At 40.5% G+C, this 18,196-nt stretch overlaps 1 protein-coding gene across 8 annotated transcripts in view; it reads left to right on the top strand.

Moving 5' to 3' along the window:
- Positions 1 to 18,196, top strand: part of DOCK9 (dedicator of cytokinesis 9) — a 256,309-nt gene that overhangs the window by 48,524 nt on the left and 189,589 nt on the right. Inside the window, exon 1 of one of the 8 annotated variants that reach the window (XM_074378453.1) lies at positions 11,632 to 11,936. The exons of 4 other annotated variants lie outside the window; for them this stretch is intronic. In XM_074378453.1, coding sequence (XP_074234554.1) covers positions 11,775 to 11,936 — 162 coding nt within the window. In that variant the 5' untranslated portion in view covers positions 11,632 to 11,774. Of the gene's footprint in view, positions 1 to 11,631; positions 11,937 to 18,196 lie in introns of those variants that run through there. 3 more of the 8 variants (XM_074378458.1, XM_074378463.1, XM_074378464.1) reach the window with 3 other exon arrangements.

The raw sequence follows: 18,196 nt of genomic DNA, 5'->3' as shown, positions 1-18,196 counted from the left end.
TCCTTTCACAAGAATTTTCTCAGCTTTGAAACAGTATCTTCCTATTTAATGACATTTAATGATGTTGGCTAGATCTGAATGCTGGTACTATCTGGTTTGTTCAGTTCTGAAGCAGTCAAACCATCTATCACTTAGGCTGGGCATTTCTTTCATGCTGCACACCAAACCTATTCTTTTTGAAAGAAAGATTTCAAATGGTTTACTGAAATGGTTTTATTCTCAGGTATGCTGTGTTTATCACATGCAGTTTATGTCTAGACACAAACATTTTATTTTACTTATCAGTGCATTGTGGTTTCTTATGCTTTATTTCATTTGCCTATGTCACTATATTTTCTTCAAAAGTTTTTCCTAGTCTTCTGTTTCACAGTTTCATTGAGGTATAATTTACATCCCATAGAATTCACTCTAAATTTTAAAGATACAATTCAACGAGTTTTAGTAAATTTGCAGACTTGTACAGTCATCGCCATGATGTAATTTTAGAAGACTTTGGACACCCCCAAAAGAAATCTCATGTCCATTTGCAGTCACTCTCAGTTCCCAGTCCCAGCTCCAGGCAACCACTAGTCTACTTTCGACTCTATAGGTTTGCCTTTTCTGAACATTTCATATAAATGGAATCATTCAACATGGAGCCTTGCTTCTGGCTCCTTTTACTTAGCTTAGTATTTTTGAGGGTCATCCATGCTGTGTGTCAGTACTTCATGCCTTCTTATTGCCAAATAGTATTCCATTCTGTTTTCTGGGTAAAACACACTGACCAGTTGATGGACATTTGGGTTGTTACCACTTTTTGGTTATCATGAATAATGTTACTATGAACATTTGTATATAAGTTTGTGTGTGAATGTGTGGTTGATTTTTCTTGGGTAGATACCTAGCAGTGGAATTGCTGGGTTGGGTGATCACTCTTTAACATTTTAGGCAACATGAGAACTGTTTCCCAGAATGGCTCTACCAGCAACCTGTGAGGTTTTCCAGCTACTTCACATCCTTGCCAACACTTAGTGTGGCCAGTCTTTTTAAATTTTAGCCATCCTAATAGGTGTGTAGTGGATGTCAATTTAGTTTTAATTTGCATTTCCTTAATGGTGTTGGGTGCCTGTTTATGTGCTTACTGGCCATTCTCATTCTTTGATGATCCTAGTTGTTTTTATTTATTTTTTTTAAACTGCATAAAACCTAGTGCACTCAGCCCTCTGTACCCGTGGCCGACTGTCCTATGACGTTTTATACAAGGGACTTAAGTATCTTCAGATTTTAGTATCCGCAGAGGTCTTGGAACCAATCCCTTGCAGCTACTGAGGCGCGACTATATAGCATAACAGTCAGGGTCCAGCCAGGAAATGAAAACCACTCATTATTTCAAAAGAGAGAATGAAATATAAAGAGTTGTTGTTAGGTATAAAATTGTTAAGTAGGGAACTGAAAAGGTCAAAAGAGAACATTTACATATCATAGAGGTATTGGCCCCAGGAAGCAGGGGACCGTGGGTTGAGATTGTGTTGTTAAATCTTAGAAGGAGGGGCTTAAATCTTAAAGGAGGGGCTCCCCAGAGCTGAAACCCAGACCTCTGAGGAGTGAGTGCTGGGTGGTTGGTGATGGTGTCTCTGAGGGGGACTGTAATGAGGATGGTTCTGTGCACGCTGGAAAAATGGCAAACCTGATTCAGCTGATGAACAGGAAGGAACTGCTGCTGCCAGAGTGAAGCAGTGTTGCTGGGTGACACTAGGGACCAAAGCCAGCAGGAAGCTGGCACCAAGGAGCAAGCTCCTTCTCTTCCCCAACTTTGTAGTCTCCCTCTGGTGGCAAGCCTAACATGGAACCAACTAGTAAAACTGGCTTTCAGAGGACCAGCACTGGCATCCCAGAACTGAGTGTGGAGCAGGGAGACAGTAGCTGAATAACATGCACAGCCTACCCTTTTGACTGCTCAGCATGCAGACCCACCTTCTACACACATTTGAACTACTATACATGTTTCTGCCTAACACAACATAGACATCCTTCACGCAAATGAAATGATGTTCTCACTGGCTCCTCAAACAAGGAGTCACAAAGTCTCATTGTATGCATCTTTGAAAGGGAGTAATATTATCCATATCTGGGCTTTGCTAATTAATCCTTAACTTCAGTTGTAGTCTCGTGTGAATATGTGCTACCCAGAGTCTAAATTGTAGAGTTAAATTTCCACAACAGTGCTTGTATAAAATAATACAAGAGGAAGGGGGAGAAGAAAGGAACTTAGTGTACACACACACACACACACACACACACACACACACACACACCCCAAGCAGGAAGGAAGTGTGCATAGGTGCTGCAGTGTTCATGTCTCTCACTGACCTTTTGGCAGTAGTTGATAATTACATCTTTATTCTCTTCTTATCTATTCCATATATCCTTTGCCCCCAACCAGGATCTCAACTGATTAGACTTCTTTACCTGAACATCTAAATTCTCAGTAGTCCTGCCTTTCTTTGGATTACTGTAGTTTTTCATGAACTTGTACTGTTGGAGATAGAAATACTAAGAGGTGCCTTGAAGAGTCCACCCTGGCTTCCAACCATAGTCCTTGCTGACCTTTGGAAGGCAGCAGCCCAGTATCTTCTAACCCCAGCTGGTAGAGTATCTTCTTCGTATACCTTCTGGGTCAGTGCTCGAGGAGCCCCCGGTTGGCTAGGTGGCCGTTTCACCTTTTGATTCATTGTGCACTGTCGCCTCCTTTAAGTGGAAGCATTCTTCCCTTTAAAACCAGGACCTCCATTCCAGCAGGGATGGAGTGTATTTTTAGAGTAATAGTGAGAATGGCCACTCCTGCCTCTATACCTTGATTCCTGGACCAGTGTCTTCTGACCTGGGGAGAGACAGCTGATTCAGAGCACATACTACATCTTGTGAGACAGAAGGCCATCCTTTCAGAATGTTGTCTTCCAGCTGTTGCTTTCAGTAGGTCCTTCCATTCTGCTCTTGGGCCACCTGCTTGCAGGTAATGGGATACGTGGTAAGACTGGTGAATTCCAAGTGCTGACAGACACTACTTCATCAGTGGTCCATGTGGTATTTTCAGACTGCGGGCCATGAGCCATGGTGGGCCTGAGGACAGTTTAGAGGGCTGTCACCAGTTCCCTCCCTTCTTCCCTTCTTCCTTTCCTTCCAATGAACTAGAATAACTAGAGAGGCTGGGATAGAAAATAATAGAGTGTAACACATGTTGTAAGGGGTACATATTTTGGGGGAAATATTCTTATACATACTTAACCATATCATAATTTAAAGTTCATTCCTTAATATAATTCATGGTGACAATACTTTGAAAGCTACCAGTGTAAGGAGACATTTGAACTTGTGGGTTTCTCCTCTCCAACCCCTGTGGTTTATCAGTCCCTCTCCACATGATGTCAGTGTTGATTGCAGTCCTGCAGTGGTCCTGCGCACCAGGATGGGTTTCTGTGGAAATCTTGTTTACTTGTGACAAAATCAAAGGATGACAGTCGTGAGTGAGATCACCTATAAAACTTAACTTTTAGAGTTCTTTAGAAGATTAGATGAGACCATGTGACTGTATTCTGTGCTCACGCTCTGTTGTATAGCGGGAATCAGGTCCATGTAACACAGTCTGTTAAAGATGTGCCCAGAGTTATTTATGTAATTTTTTTTTAATTTTACCATAAAAATTCTTTAAATTTTACCATAAAATTTCTATTAATCCTAAATTGTTTAGGTGACTGGAGTGATCTAAATAGAGTTAATTCTGTGATTTGAATGAAATTTCAGATCCTCTGTTCATAATCTCTCTCTTTCCACCCCTCCTCTGACTTTTTCTCCAAATGGTATTTTTTTTCTTGGATCTTGAGAGCCTTGTGGTTAAAGCAGAGATGAAAATTTTGTGGAAAAAGATCTGCAAAATAAATTTCTTAGAATGAATTGAGTTAGATGGCCCAGCCTTCAGGCTCAGACCTTGCCTAACAGAATGAATGAGCCAAAGTTAGTGACTTGACAAAAGGTTTCCCTTAAGTGCCCTGTAAATTTAAAGCGAATGGCTTTAACTGGCTGTTGTTGAAGAAATTGTCTTACCATTTTCTTTGTACTGTCTTTCACACAAACAGCGCCAGGAATGCTTTTGGGAATTCGCTGTGTTGGAGGTCCTGATAGGCTTTGAAGAGATAACTGTGCTGAGGATAGAGTGTCTTCAGGAGAAAATCAACTTAAAATTTTGTTTTTCACTAGTTACAAGTTTACAACACAGTGATTCACAATTTTTAAAGGTTATATTCCATTTATGGTTATTATGAAATATTTGCTAAATTCCCCTTGTGGTACAATCCTTGTAGCTTTTTTTTATATTTAATAGTTTGTACCTCTTAATCCCCTACCCCTGTATTGGCCCTCGCCACTTCCTCTTCCCTACTGGTAACCATTAGTTCTCTATGTCTATGAGTCTACTTCTTTTTGTCTCATTCACTTGTTTGTTGTATTTTTTAGATTTCATATGTATGATATTGTATATTTGTCTTTCTCTGACTTATTTCACTTAGCATAGTGTCCTTCAAGTCCATCCATCTGTGTTACTGCAAATGGAAAATTTTCATTCTTTTTTTATGGCTGAGTAATATTCCTGTGTGTGTGTGTGTGTGTGTGTGTGTGTGTGTGTACACACCACATCTTCTTTATCCATTCATCTGTTTATAGACACTTACATTACTTACCTATCTTGACAGTTATAAATAATACTACTATGAACATTGGGGTGCATGTATCTTTTTGAATTAGTGTTTTTGTGTTTTTTTGGGTATATAGCCAGGAGTGGAATTGCTGGGTCATATGGTAATTCTATTTTTAGTTTTTTGAGAAACCTCCATACTGTTTTCCACAGTGGCTGCACCAATTTATATTCCCACCAACAGTGTACCTAAGGTTCCCTTTTCTCCACATCCTAGCTAACTAACATTTGTTGTGTGTGTGTGTGTGTGTGTGTGTGTGTGTGTGTGTGTGTGTGTGTGTGTGATGACAGCCATTCTGACAGGTGTGAGGTGATATCTCTTTGTGGTTTTGATTTGTATTTCCTTGATGATTAGCAATGCTGAGCATCTTTTCACGTGTCTGGTGGCCACCTGCATGTCCTTTTTGGAGAAATGTTTATTTGGATCTTCTGCCCATTTTTTAATTGGATTGTTTGTTTTTTTGATGTTGAGTTGCATGAGTTGTTTATATATGTTGAATATTAACCCCCTATTGGTCATCTCATTTGCAGCTATTTTCTCGCCTTCAGTAGGTTGTCTTTTCATTTTGACAGTTTCCTTTGCTGTTCAAAAGCTTTTAAGTTTAATTAGGTCTCATTTGTTTATTTCTTCTTTTATTTCCTTTGTTTTAGGAGACAGATAAAAAAAAATTGCTGTGATTTATATTGAAGAGTGTTCTGCCTGTGTCTTCCTGTCCCTGATATGTGCTGTTTTTAAACAGTTGAATCAAGACAATATTCGTATATTATACAATTTACCCTTTTAAAATGTAACAATCCAGTGGTTTTCAGTGTATTCACAAAATTGTGTATCATCACTATAGTCAATTTTAGAACATTTTTATTACCTCCTAAAGAAATCCTGTACCTCTTAACTGTTGCCCCTTAATTCCACCCTACCTAGCCCCCTAGCCATAGGCATCCACTAATCTACTGTCTCTTAGATTTGCCTATTCTGGACACTATATGCCAACAAAATCATACAGTAGGTTGTCCTTTGTCACTGGCTTTCATTTATCATAATGTTTTCAAGGTTCATCCATGTTAAAGCGCATACCACTACCTCATTTCTTTTTATTGCTGAATAATATTCTATTGTATGGATAGACCACATTTTGTTTATCCATTTGCCAGTTGATGGACATTTGGGTAGTTTCCATTTTTCAACTGTTATGATACACAAATTTTTGTGTGGATGTATGTTTCCAGCTGTCTTGGGTATATAGCTAGGAGTGAAATTGCTGGATCATATAGTAACTCTGTATTTAACCATTTGAAGAACTGCTTGACTTTTCCAAAGCAGCTGCCCTATTTTACATTCCCACCAAGAGTGTATGAGTGATCCAGTTTTTCCACATTGTCACCAATACTTGTTATTACCTGTCTTTTTGATTTTAGCCATCTTAGTGGGTATGAGTACTGTCTCATGATTTTGATTTGCATTTCTCCAGTGATTTTTCATTTGCTTATTGGCCATTTGTATATCTTCTTTGGGTTTTGTCTGTCTTTATTTGGTGTGGAGGGATAGCAATATCTGTAATCTGCCCAATTGTTTGGTAGAGTCTGGTTTTCCAGAAGTTTCCCACTTCGCTGTTGTAGTGAAATCCACTTACACATCAGAGAATACTTGGTTGAAGTGATATTCTTTTAAAACAGTTATAGTTAAGCCATAACCCACCCATAGGCTATGTATAGATGACAATATCATGAAGGCTCTAAATTTTGTGTCTTTGTAAAAAGAAATTAAAACTGTAAAGGAGTCAGGCAGAGAAGGGAGTTTTATGAGCCTTCGTAAGTGGCGGCATATGATATATCTAGTTCCTTCTAACCCTCTGGCCTAGATAAAGGAGTACATATGTTATTTTGTGTCTTCACTCTGCTTTTTCAAAACCATAGGAGTATTTTTGAAAAATTGCATTTTCCCTCCTGGAGAAGTGGAGAAGTAACCTCTGTGGTATGTTTATTTCTTATTATTTACCTTTGATTAAGCTAATTGAAAATCTGACTACATTGCAATAGTTTTTTTAAATTTAAATTTTTTTCTTTATTTAAGTTTGTACCTTTTGACCACCTTCATCCAGTTTCTCCTCCCTTCACCCTTGGCCTCTAGTAAGATCGAATCTGATCTCTTTTTATTTGTTGAGACAGTATTTCTGTACTGACACAATGATAGTAAAAATTTTAAAGTATTCAGCTGCTAAAGTGTGAGGTACAAGTGCCTGAGGTGTGCAGAGTATGAATTCTGTCTCTCTCGTCACGTGTAAGAACAGCTTTCTAGTAACCGTAACTCCATATTTGAAGCACGTGGACTTTTTCACGCTTACATGTATAAACGATTCATGCTGTGTTCCTTTTCTATTGTTTAAACTCAGTATACCTTGCCACTCAGTGATCTTTTCCTTTGGGAGAGTCTGGGGGAGACCAAGGGGCGGTCACTGTGAGCTCTGGTCTCATTCTGCCACTGCGTGTTGGCTCTGCCTCCTTGTTTCTCACTTAGTGTCTAGTTTACAGTTGGATGTCGGTGCTTGCTGTGTTCATTGTGATCTTCTGGGCCATCAGTCTCCCTCTGCTGAGCCCCTCCCCTACCTGTGTGTTCATTCAGGACGTAAAGCTTTGCAAATAGGCAAGCTCTTTGGCAGCTTCTCATATTTGACATAGGATCAGTGTTTATGGATTTATTGGTTTCTCTTCAAAGAACTGAGCTCCCTCAGAAACCATGGTTTTGCTTCATGACCTCCCAGAACAAAAATTGAAGTTCTGACATTGCCTGAAGCTTCCTGAGCTGAGGGATAAATCAGAACCTCTGTAAACACTGTTGGTTCGTTCATTTTGTAGCTCGAAAAAAAGCAGTGGAAATCACCTATGAATCGGGAATTTGACTCTCAGCTGTCTTTTTTTCTATGACAGTATATAGTTTGAAAAGTTTTTCTAAGAAGTTCATTACCAAGAGGAATGAAGAAATACTGTAGTTACTAGTTATATGCACTATAGAATATGATCTAATCTAATATAAAATATTAGAAATAGTTAGGAGGAAAATAAACGTGTGAAGCCTATTTCTTGGACTTGTCTGCCCTTTGTCGGGGGGCAGGGGGTAGAAGGGGAGAAAAGACTGGTTTTCTGTTTTTCTCCTGGCTTTCTGTTATTTCACAGCAGTTGTTCTTAGAAGTCCTAGGAAAGCAATGCCTAGTGGATACGTTTTTGTTTTTGTTTTTGATGTATACATAACACGCCATGTACATAACATAAAATTTACCATTTTGACTTTTTAAGTATTGTTTGGTGCATTAAGTACATTCACATTGTTGTGTAACCATCCATCTTCAGAACTCTTTCATCATTTTAGACAAACTCTATCCATTAAATAACTCCTCATTTCCTCTTCCCCTCAGCCCCTGGAAACCATCGTTCTACTTTCTGTTTCTATGAATTTGTCTATTCCAGTTACCTCGTATAGTATTTGTTTTTTTGTAACTGGCTTATTTCATTTAGCATAATGTCCTCAAGGTTCATCTGTGTTGTGGCATGAATCAGGATTTCCTTCCTTTAAGGTTGAATAATATGTTCCATTGTATATAGGTAACACATTTTGTTCATCTTTTGATGGACACTTAGGTTGGTTCTACCTCTTGGCTATTGTGAATAATGCTGCTGTGGTCATGGGGATGGGACTGGAGTGAGGGTTCCCCAAGAGTGGTTTGAATTTCTTGTTGACACTGAAGGAGGGAGCCCCTTGCCCTCCCTACCATGTGCCCAGAAGAGGAAGAAGTAGAGGTGAGTGAGACTGAAAAGCTGTTAGCAGTAAAACATCAAAAATGAAGCCAGGCCCTTTATTGTATTCACATACCACAAAATTCACCTTTTAAAAGTGTTCTTTATACAACACAGGGAATATAGTCAGTATTTTGTAGTAGCTATTAATGGAATATAACCTTTAAAAATTGTGAATCACTGTGTTGTGCATCTGTAACTTAAATTATATTGTATATCAACTATACTTCAATAGAAAAAAGAAATGTATTCAATCCAGTGGTTTTTAGTATATTCACAGACTGTATATTGTGTATAGGTAGCCTATATGCTAGAAATACTGTCTAATTTCTGAACATTTTCATTACTCCTAAAATAAGTTCCATACTCATTAGCAGTCACCCCCCACCCCCCATTCTCTGGTAATCACTAATCTACTCTCTTATCTCAGTGGATTTGCCTATTCTGGACATGCTGTTTAAATAGAATCAGCTAATATGAGGTCTTTTGTTACTGGCTTCTTTTACTCAGTGTGGCATTTTTCAGCCTCATTCACATTGTAGCATGCATTGGTTCTTTATTCCTTTTATGGCTGAGTAGTATTCCATTGTGTAGTCACACCATCCTAGTTTGTCATACTGAAAGATGACTGACAGAACATCTGAGGATGAGGTGATCATAGCAGAGTCAGGTATTATCAGGAGAGGAAGACATGGACTTGGATCTCAACGGGAGTCAAGGGCAGAAATCCAGTCTTGGGAACTATGTAAAGCAGAGGTGGCATTTTTAAAAAGATATTAGCATGAATGTGATCTCCAAATTGAAATATGTACACTGTGGGTGGCTGAACTGGTTGTCAATAGATACCATCCATCTATTCATGTTCTCTGATGGAGTTTATGGTAATTATCATTCTGATGCAGAACAATCAGTGACACCAAATACACATTTTGAATGATTCATTTTGTCATACCTCTGTTAGCATGAAACTTACTTTTTGACCTTATTGAATCCTTTGCTCTAAATATCTTCTGTTTTTCTTGTCCACTAATTTTGTTGGTTGGAAAATTATTAATACTTAAAATTGATACAAGTTGCTTAAATGTTCATTAATGTATCTCTAGGAAACGTTTCTTTTCCTCAGAATGATTTTTGTTTCATTCTCTCTCATTGTTTTAAATAGTAACTTAGGGTTTTATTTTTTTTAAGTGGATCAGATAGACTACATTAGCAGCTTCAGATTTGCTTGGTTACCGTTTGTGATCCTTTGTAAAGTTCAAACATTATCTTTTGTATCTCAAATAGTATTCATTGGCTTCTGTACCCAGGATGTCTAAAATAAGTAATAATAACAAATTGAGATTAAATTTCTAGGTACCATCTTTATTTATATTCAACTATTACTTTTTAAATTGTTTTCCTCACAGTACAGAAGTTAGGTTAGTTGGTGAATTTTTTTTTGAAATCTCAGGATAATTTTTAACCCAGGTGTTTAGTGCTTTATAGTCAACAGTATTCAGTTTCTGTGTAGATAAATTTCTATGGTGTGTATCTGCCAGTGCTGTGATGAGGCATGAAGACTTGTATCTGCTGATGTCAGGACTTGTGTGTAATCTTGAACACTGTAGCTCTGCTTTAACAGAATTACCCTTCTGAAGCCCATGGCTCTAGACCACATATGATTACTCTGTTTATTTTGTTTGTTTGTTTTGTTACTGGCATGTGGCCAGTATCTCTACTCCTTTGATCTCTGTAGCTTTTTGATACACTTTGCATTAAAAGTCAGGAGACAGATGAAGCCTAGATTTTTGCTTATCTCTTGGGCTTAATAGGTATACTAGCTATAGAGGACAGAAATGTTGGGACTGCATGGTATTCTCTGAAGGTCTGTTCTCACTACATTACACAGGTTTCTGTTACCAACCTGCAGGTTCAATCATTATAATTCACTCTAGAGCTCCAGTGGCGCAATTGGTTAGCAAACGGTACTTATAATTCACTCTAACTTTGAAATCTATAGATAGAAAGTGAAAACCATTTATTGCCTTGTGAAATAAGGAAGAAGATCAGGACAGGTTTTAAAAGAGCAGTAACCTTTTTCTAGATGCATGTTGTAGGAGGGAGGGGTTTCCCTGCATATTCATCATGGTCTTTTTACATAATTCGCTTTTCATATTCTAGAAGGAAAATGGGATGAATCAATTTGGTATTATATCAATGACAAGCTTTCCTATCAGCCTTCCCTAAAGATACACACAAGGTAGTGTAGTGTTACTGAGTTCAGTCTGCAGTGGAAGGACCTGGATTACTTATGCACCAAAAATAATAACCTTGCTGTCTGTGGGACTTAAGTGTGCATTTACCATTGCATACCAGAGCGCTGCTTCAGAAGGTGCCAGGTAACCCTTTATCCATGTTCTCATTTGCATCTTTGGGTATCAGACATGAGGGAATTCTTTTGAGCAATGCAAACTTACCAGCCCCCTCTCTAGCAAAGAGTGGAAGTGGGCAGAAGATTGTCAAGATTGACACAGCAATTTCATGTTCCCTTGTGGTTTGCTGTCAGCAAGCTGTTACCCACACACGCAAAAGGTTGTTTGAAGTGGGCTTACACATGTTTCCATAGCAGCAGTCATCTTAGTGATTCCTCTCGTTTTTGGACTTTTTTTTTTTCCTTTTGCTTCTCTGTTCCTCACTGATGCAGGATTAAACAAACAGCATATTTAGGTCAAGGAAAGAGATGTTTGCTAATATAGATGCTAGGCTAAGCATTCTGGGAGAGCGATTTCTTGCAGCAGATGAACATTCTTTGTGCCTTCTAGCAGCATCTGCAGCAGGGTGGCTGTCTGGCACCGTCTTTTTCATTTTGGGCAGGTTCTGAGATTCAGAACAATCCGGAGCAATCGCAGGAGCCGGCAGTTTTGCAGTCACCATATGTAAATCTTCTGCTTATTTGTTCTTTGGTATTAACCATGGAGTGATCTGTTGGAAAGACGATACTTTAAAGGTTTTGGTGCATTTGAGGTGTGTCACTTGTTTTTGCACCACCCCTCCTGTTTGACACTCGGAGCCTGGATTTTTTTTTTTTTTTTTTTTTTTCTGTCAGGCTCTTGGGCAGGAGCAGATTCTAGTAGAGCAGCTCGGAGCTTCCCTTCTGTTCTGGTGTCGGCGACTGCCTGTCATGAAGATGGTACAGTGGGAGCCGGCTCTGAGGAGCCAAGGAAGATGATGTGGAAATGGAGTAGAGATCGCTAGAAATCGGAACCTCCACACCTTGGGGATGGGTTGCACTACTAGTGTGATCCTGTTTAAAGGCATCCGCACCGTTTTTGAAAGAAACTGTGCTTATATGTGCAAACAGCAAGGAGAGAATAATGCCCTTGAATTCACAGCATACAGTTGGACAAAAGAAGATTCAGAACTATTGATCTCCTCCTGTCTGGTAAATTCTGCCTCTTAATTAACAAGTAGTAGTTTAATGATGTTAGAATAAACTAGTCTTTGCTTGTAAAGCAAATGTGTTTAATTATTTCCATTTGCTTATATATATGTAGCCTGTGTGTATAAATGGGTAATTAGTGGCCTTAAGTTTAAATTATGAGGTGCCTGTTGGTATGTGTGAGAATGTCATGTGTTAATCAAGCTGAAATACATTCAGAAAGAGCAGCTGGAGTAAGATATTTGATTACAGAACAGTTTTCTAAGTTAGCCTTATGAGCTTACATGTTCTTGGTATAGTCCCAGGAATAACACTAGCAAAACCTGTATTTAGGGCGTTATATATTGAACCCTCTACCTGTGATGGTGAATTATTCAGTCCCTTTACCTCTTAGCCTTTTACTTGTCTAGATTTTCCTTACTAATGGCTTGTGGTCAGTCCTTCGATTCAGGCGGAGAAATTTAAAGGGAACATGAAAGAAAACTGTAATGGGTGTGAGAAAAATATTTATAGTTTTATTATTTTAAATCCAACTTTTTATAATGTTTTTGAGTGAAGGCTCTTGAGTAAAAGGAGCCTTAGTTGACACTTCTGTGTCTTTTCCTCCTTTTCTGATGCCCAAGGAGGCGTCAAGTCACAGATGGGTGTGCCTCTCCATGCCCTTTTCACAAATGCCAGACTCATGGGAAAGCTACATATTGGTGTCCTCCCTCAGGATGCCTTGCCATTTTCCTTTCTGTTCTTATCACAGTTTTTGTCAGAACGAGCAGGGGATAATACTCGTGGGAGTTTCTGTGTGTGAGCCTGGCCAGCAGGCGCTTGGTGTGGGGAGGGCAGGGCGTGTGGAAACCCCGAAACCTTTCCTGGCTGTTAGTCCATCCGAGACTGAGAGGGCGTGCTGGTGTGCCCTGTGTACCTCAGGATCAGAGCAGGTCACCCCAACCTTGCTGGGGCCCCAAGAGAGGATGCACTTTGTGGGGAGGCTTAGGCGATGTTGGTTCTCAAAATCCCTGGGAGGAAGAAAAGGAGAGCATCACGCAGGCGTCAGATGCATTTTGGAAGCAGTGAGCATTACGTGTGGGGATGGAATTTAAGTGGTGCTGTTTTAACTATTAAATATTTTAAACTGTGATATATTTTGGGATATGCTTTTGAGAATATCTGCTATCAGACATTGGAAGGACCAGCTCATTTCAGTGTCTGTCCCATTAGTGTAATCCATTACCCTGACAGCCCCAGGACTGCTGGGCTCATGATGCCAGCGCCTCTCCCATGCCACTGCTTCTGCCCCCTCAGGCTGCACCACCTTGTGTTTGGTTAACCTGCCTTTGAGAGACTCTGCTTGTTTTTCCTTTTCTTTTATTGCATTTGGGAAATACATACCTGCCAGAGGCTTGGTTGGTACTCTGGGACTGGATTCTGAAATGCTGCTCCTGCACCTTGGGTTTGTTGCTCTCTGCCACCACCCCTTCCTGCACCAGCAGACCCAGAGAGATGCCAGGAGCATGTGTGCATGTGGCCAAGGTGCTGTGGGTCGAAAGATGCCCCCCCCCCCCCGATGGGTCTCCCTGCCTCTGTCCTTGACCCTACGGCCTCTTCTCTATGCTGCAGACAGTGGTCCTTTGAAAAGAAAAGCCAGATCATCCTTATTCTGCTCAGGGTCAGATCCAGAATCCTTACAGTGGCTTCCAGGTCCTTCCCCAACATGCCCACTGCTCCCTGCTTCTTCCTCACACTCCTCATTCCTTACTCTCTCTGGCCTCTTCTCCTGGGATTTCCACCCAGACATTGACCTGGTCCACCATTGGCCTCCTGCAAGGCTTTGCTCAGATTTCCCCTTCGTGTCGAGATGTCCTTGACCACCGGTGTAATCCTGCAGCACCCCCAGCACACCTTCTCTGTGTCCCTGCCATGGTTTCTTCATAACATTGATCTCACCTGATACACAGCTAGGCAAGAGTAATGGCATAAGTACAGTGATAGTAATTCATGGTACATGTTACTCATAGTGCGTACACGGGAATAAGATCTGTGATGGCAGGGATTTTTGTCTGTTTTACTCACTGCTCTGCCCCAGCAGCTGGAACAATACCTGATTTGTAGCAAGTGCTCAGTTAATGAGTAAATTCTGGTGAAATGGTTTTATGATCTTGAATTTGAACATGGAGAAGCTGTGAAGAAAGATAGGTTATGGTCTTAAAACCAGTCTTTTGTCCAAGAGTTTTTGTCCTGGAGCTACCCTGAGAAGTTGCATGGTCCAAGGCTGGCCATTGCATGGGTTTGCTATGATCCTGAGTGACAGTTGATGACACTGTCTTTGGTTATTGCCCAGACTAGCTCTGTTGAGACCCATTCCATGACATAGGCATTTGGGGACCTTCTCATCTTTTGGTTTGACCCAGCCAAATCCTTCATTAAGGGAGCCCTGCCCATTGGCACTCCCTTGGGCCTCCTCCATGCAAAGTAGGCTGACCTTCTCATCAGGCAGATGCATTTCCCTGTCAGGCTTGTCAGCCTTGGTTGGGAGGGTGTCTGTCTTTCTTCCAGCTCAGGTGGTGACTCCAGCCGGTGGCTCTGCCTTCACTGTCAGCAGGTCCAAGCTGTACTCACCTGCTCCTCAGAGTATAACCCCCATCCGGCCACTCATTGCATAACAAACCTTGTGGAAGAAAAGTAATGTTCACAAGGCCACTTTTCTTTGAGACACTCTAAATAGCCCAGATATCTGCCCATCTGTCAGAAACCCCATGCGTGGACTGCGTCGTTTTGGCCTCAGTAGAATTGCTGCTCCTGAACTAAGCTTTGTGTTTCCCTCTTGTGCACACTGAGGGGCATCATCATGAAAGTGATGTCTACCCTGAGGGTGCTGTTGAGGGCACTGAGGTCACTTGCTTTCGTAACAGTGAGAGGCACTGTAGTGTGGTGGCGAAGAGTGTCAACTCTGGAGCCAGCCTTCAGGGTTTGAATCCCCAGTCCACAACTTGCTAGCTGTGTGACTTTGGGCAGTTTACTTAACCTCTCTGTTCCTCAGTGTCCTTATCCATTCAATGCAGATAATAATAGTACTTACCTCATAGGGTTATTAAATGAGTGAATATGTCTAAAATTCTTAGGACAGAATGTACGTTAGTGCTGATTGTTAGCAGTTATTGTAATTATATCAATTTTTCAGTGTTTCTTTTATGAGGAGCCCTGGAAGAAATTTCTTCTCTCCATGCTCTGACTTTTGTGCTTTTCCTAAGGAACTACTTAGTTTTTATTTTGTATAATTATGATTCATATAATTGACCTCAGCTACCTCTTCAGCTGGTTCTTAAAAGAAAGCCTAGTTCCACACATATGACTGGATTCTAACAGGTAGATAGATTCTTTCAAAATGATTTGCTTTGAATTCCCTTAAACTTTGCCTCTTATTTTCCTGGATTACTATTTTATCACTGTCAGCTTTTTCTCAACTGCTTATTAAAATACTTTTAATCTTCTTCTGTATGTATTTATGTAAATCACTTTAAATCCTTTTGGAACAAAGCACAATATGAATTAATAAGCTAATAGAGAAATATTTAGTGAAGAAAAAGCCTTTAGGTTGGCTCTGAAACAAAATCAGATGTCTTTTAATGTTAATTTAATTCCATAAAAATCTTACTAATTTTGCTTTTTTTTTCTTTTACATTTCATTCTAACATACAAGTTGCATGCTTTCTGGTTATTGTTGTTTGTGCCAAATGCTAAATCAGAAGTAAGACATTTTTATATAATTCAGTTAGCACTTATGTGTTACATTGTTATCTGTTACCTAAAAATTACATGGGTGATTTTTAAAAAAATTTTTAGTATAGCTGATTAAAAATCAGGTATCTTGAGTGCAGACATTAACTTTATAAGCCTGCAGCTTTGTGATCTCAGACAGAAAGGTTCTTTTTATGTCTAAAAGGCATGAATCAGCCCCATGGTGGGTAGTGCACAGGGAAGAGGGCTTATCTGGTGATTGTGGACTGACTGAATTTCAAGTGTACCACACTTAAATTTCGATGAGTAATTCTACCACAATGGAGGGGCAAGGCTGAGTTGGGATAGATTTTATTCCTGAGTATAGCTTTTTCCTGAAGTCTCTCTTTTCTAATTCATGGAATGTGCCGCTCATTCAAGAAACACCCTCGAGGAGGGGAGGCTATAGCTCAAGTCGTAGAGCGCATGCTTAGCGTACACAAGGTCCTGGGTTCAATCCCCAGTACCTCCTAAGAATAAATAAATCAGTAAACCTAATTACTTCCCCCTACTAAAAATAAAAAAAGAAATATCCTCGAGTGCTTCCTTGTGTGCAGGTGCCGGGCGTCCTCTTCCCTGCGGGGGCGGCTGACCCCGGCGCGGGGCGGGGGGCCCTGTCGGAGGGCAGGAGCGCACAGCGCAGGCGCCTTCCATGCGGACAGGCAGCTTGAGCTGAGTCGAAAGACTTGTAAATCCAGTTTCTTTCCTTGTCTGCGAAGGGTTATGCCCGGCCGGCCCTATTGACTAGGACTTGCCCAGTTTCACTGACAGCCGGTAAAAGCCCTTCCTCTAAGCGTGTCTGTAGGTGGCAGAACTGAGGAGCCGCATGATGATTCTGTGCCGTGTTTGTTCTCGTTCTGCCAGTTCTTAACTGACGTGGAGGAAGACCCTCAGTTACAACTTTGGCAGAAGCTAAGTCTCTGACCACAGCCTCGTACAGAGGGCACTGCTGGAGGTCACAAGGGGAGAAAACAAACTTTCTCGTCTGCCATTTCTTTTGACATGTTGGGAGACTATAGTGATATTTTACCCCATTGTAGATTAATAGTTAATCTTTTTTTCTTACTTCCTTAAAGCTTTTACGTTTTTCTGTTACAAGATTTGCTGCGCGTCTTCAGCCTGTTCTCTGCCTTTGTTGCTGTATATCATCTTAGCAGCCCGCTTCAGTTCCCCAGGCTCATCAACAGTCCTTCCTAACATGAAACACCTTACTGACTATGAAAGTCCTTTGGTTTCACACGTGCACTGTGCAGAGAGAGCAGAGTTGAAGGCCATGTGATCATAAGAGCCTGCAGTCCTGCTTGTGCGTGTCTACGTGGTTGTGGGGAGGGGTGGGCTGTGGGAGTGTAAGGGGCAGTAATAGTATAATCAGTGACCGGTGTGCCAGACATGGTGAGGGGGTGTGAGTGAAAAGTGATACAATACTTGTCAGCTTGAGGCAGTGGGAAAAGTAAAGGCTGGATCTTGATTACTTTAGGTGTTCTCTCATAACCGTTTCTTGTGCTGTTGTAACTGCCTTGAGGTGTAAGAAAGCAGAAACCTGCTTGGCTGCCTTCTGGAACATTCCTTTGGCTCTAGGTCCAATCATGGGACCATGCCTTTGGGTAGGCTGTGTTTTCTATTTTATTTCTAATATCCTTCCTAATGATGCCCAGTGGATTTTGTTGCCTATTTTGATCACTGCTGTGAATTGGGCTGATGTTTTCAAGGAACTGTCTGCTCTGATTCCTAGATCGATTTCCTGCGCCCTGAGATTTCATTGCTCTATTTGACGCTGCTTTTTGAGAGTGCAGCCAGCATGAGCTAGCACGAGAGGGTATTGTACCTTTCCCCAGTGCTTTTAAAAAATTTACCATCTTTTTAATATTTATTAAATTACAACCAGGAAATTAACATTTATTGTAGAAACTAAGCATGCTGTGTTTACTACACAGAGGTAACCACTGATATAAACATTTTGAGGCCAAAACGTTCTTGAGTTTCATCCATGTATAGCATTGTTCATATGTGTGTGTTTGTGTATGTGTGTATAAAATGAGTTGCAGTTGACTAAATTGTGTCATCCTCTCACCCCCAATTCATACATTGAAGCCCTAATCCACAGTGTGATTGCATCTGGAAATAGAGTCTTTAGGAAATAAGTTAGATGAGGTCATAGGGTGGGATCCTAATCTGATGGGATTGTAGTCTTCTAGGAAGAGTAAGAGATCTCTCTCTCTCCCTCTCTCTGCCCTGTGAACACACAAGAAGGCAGCTGACTGCAAGCCAGGATGAGTATCCGTACCAGGAACTGACTGTGCTGGCACCCTAACCTTGAATTTCAGCCTCTAGACCTGTAAAATAAACTTCTGTTGTTTAACCAACTTAGTCTATGGTATTTTGTTATGGCAGCCCAAGCTGACTAATACATGCAATAAACATGTTATTTTGTTTTATAGTCTTATTACTTGCTTTAAATAGACTCACAAACATCTTTCCATGTCAGTGAGTATATA

Source organism: Camelus bactrianus, chromosome 14 (genome assembly GCF_048773025.1).
Source record: "Camelus bactrianus isolate YW-2024 breed Bactrian camel chromosome 14, ASM4877302v1, whole genome shotgun sequence".
Taxonomy (NCBI): domain Eukaryota; kingdom Metazoa; phylum Chordata; class Mammalia; order Artiodactyla; family Camelidae; genus Camelus; species Camelus bactrianus.
Note: the sequence above shows the minus strand (reverse complement) of the source record. Positions and strands in the feature narration are given on the sequence as shown.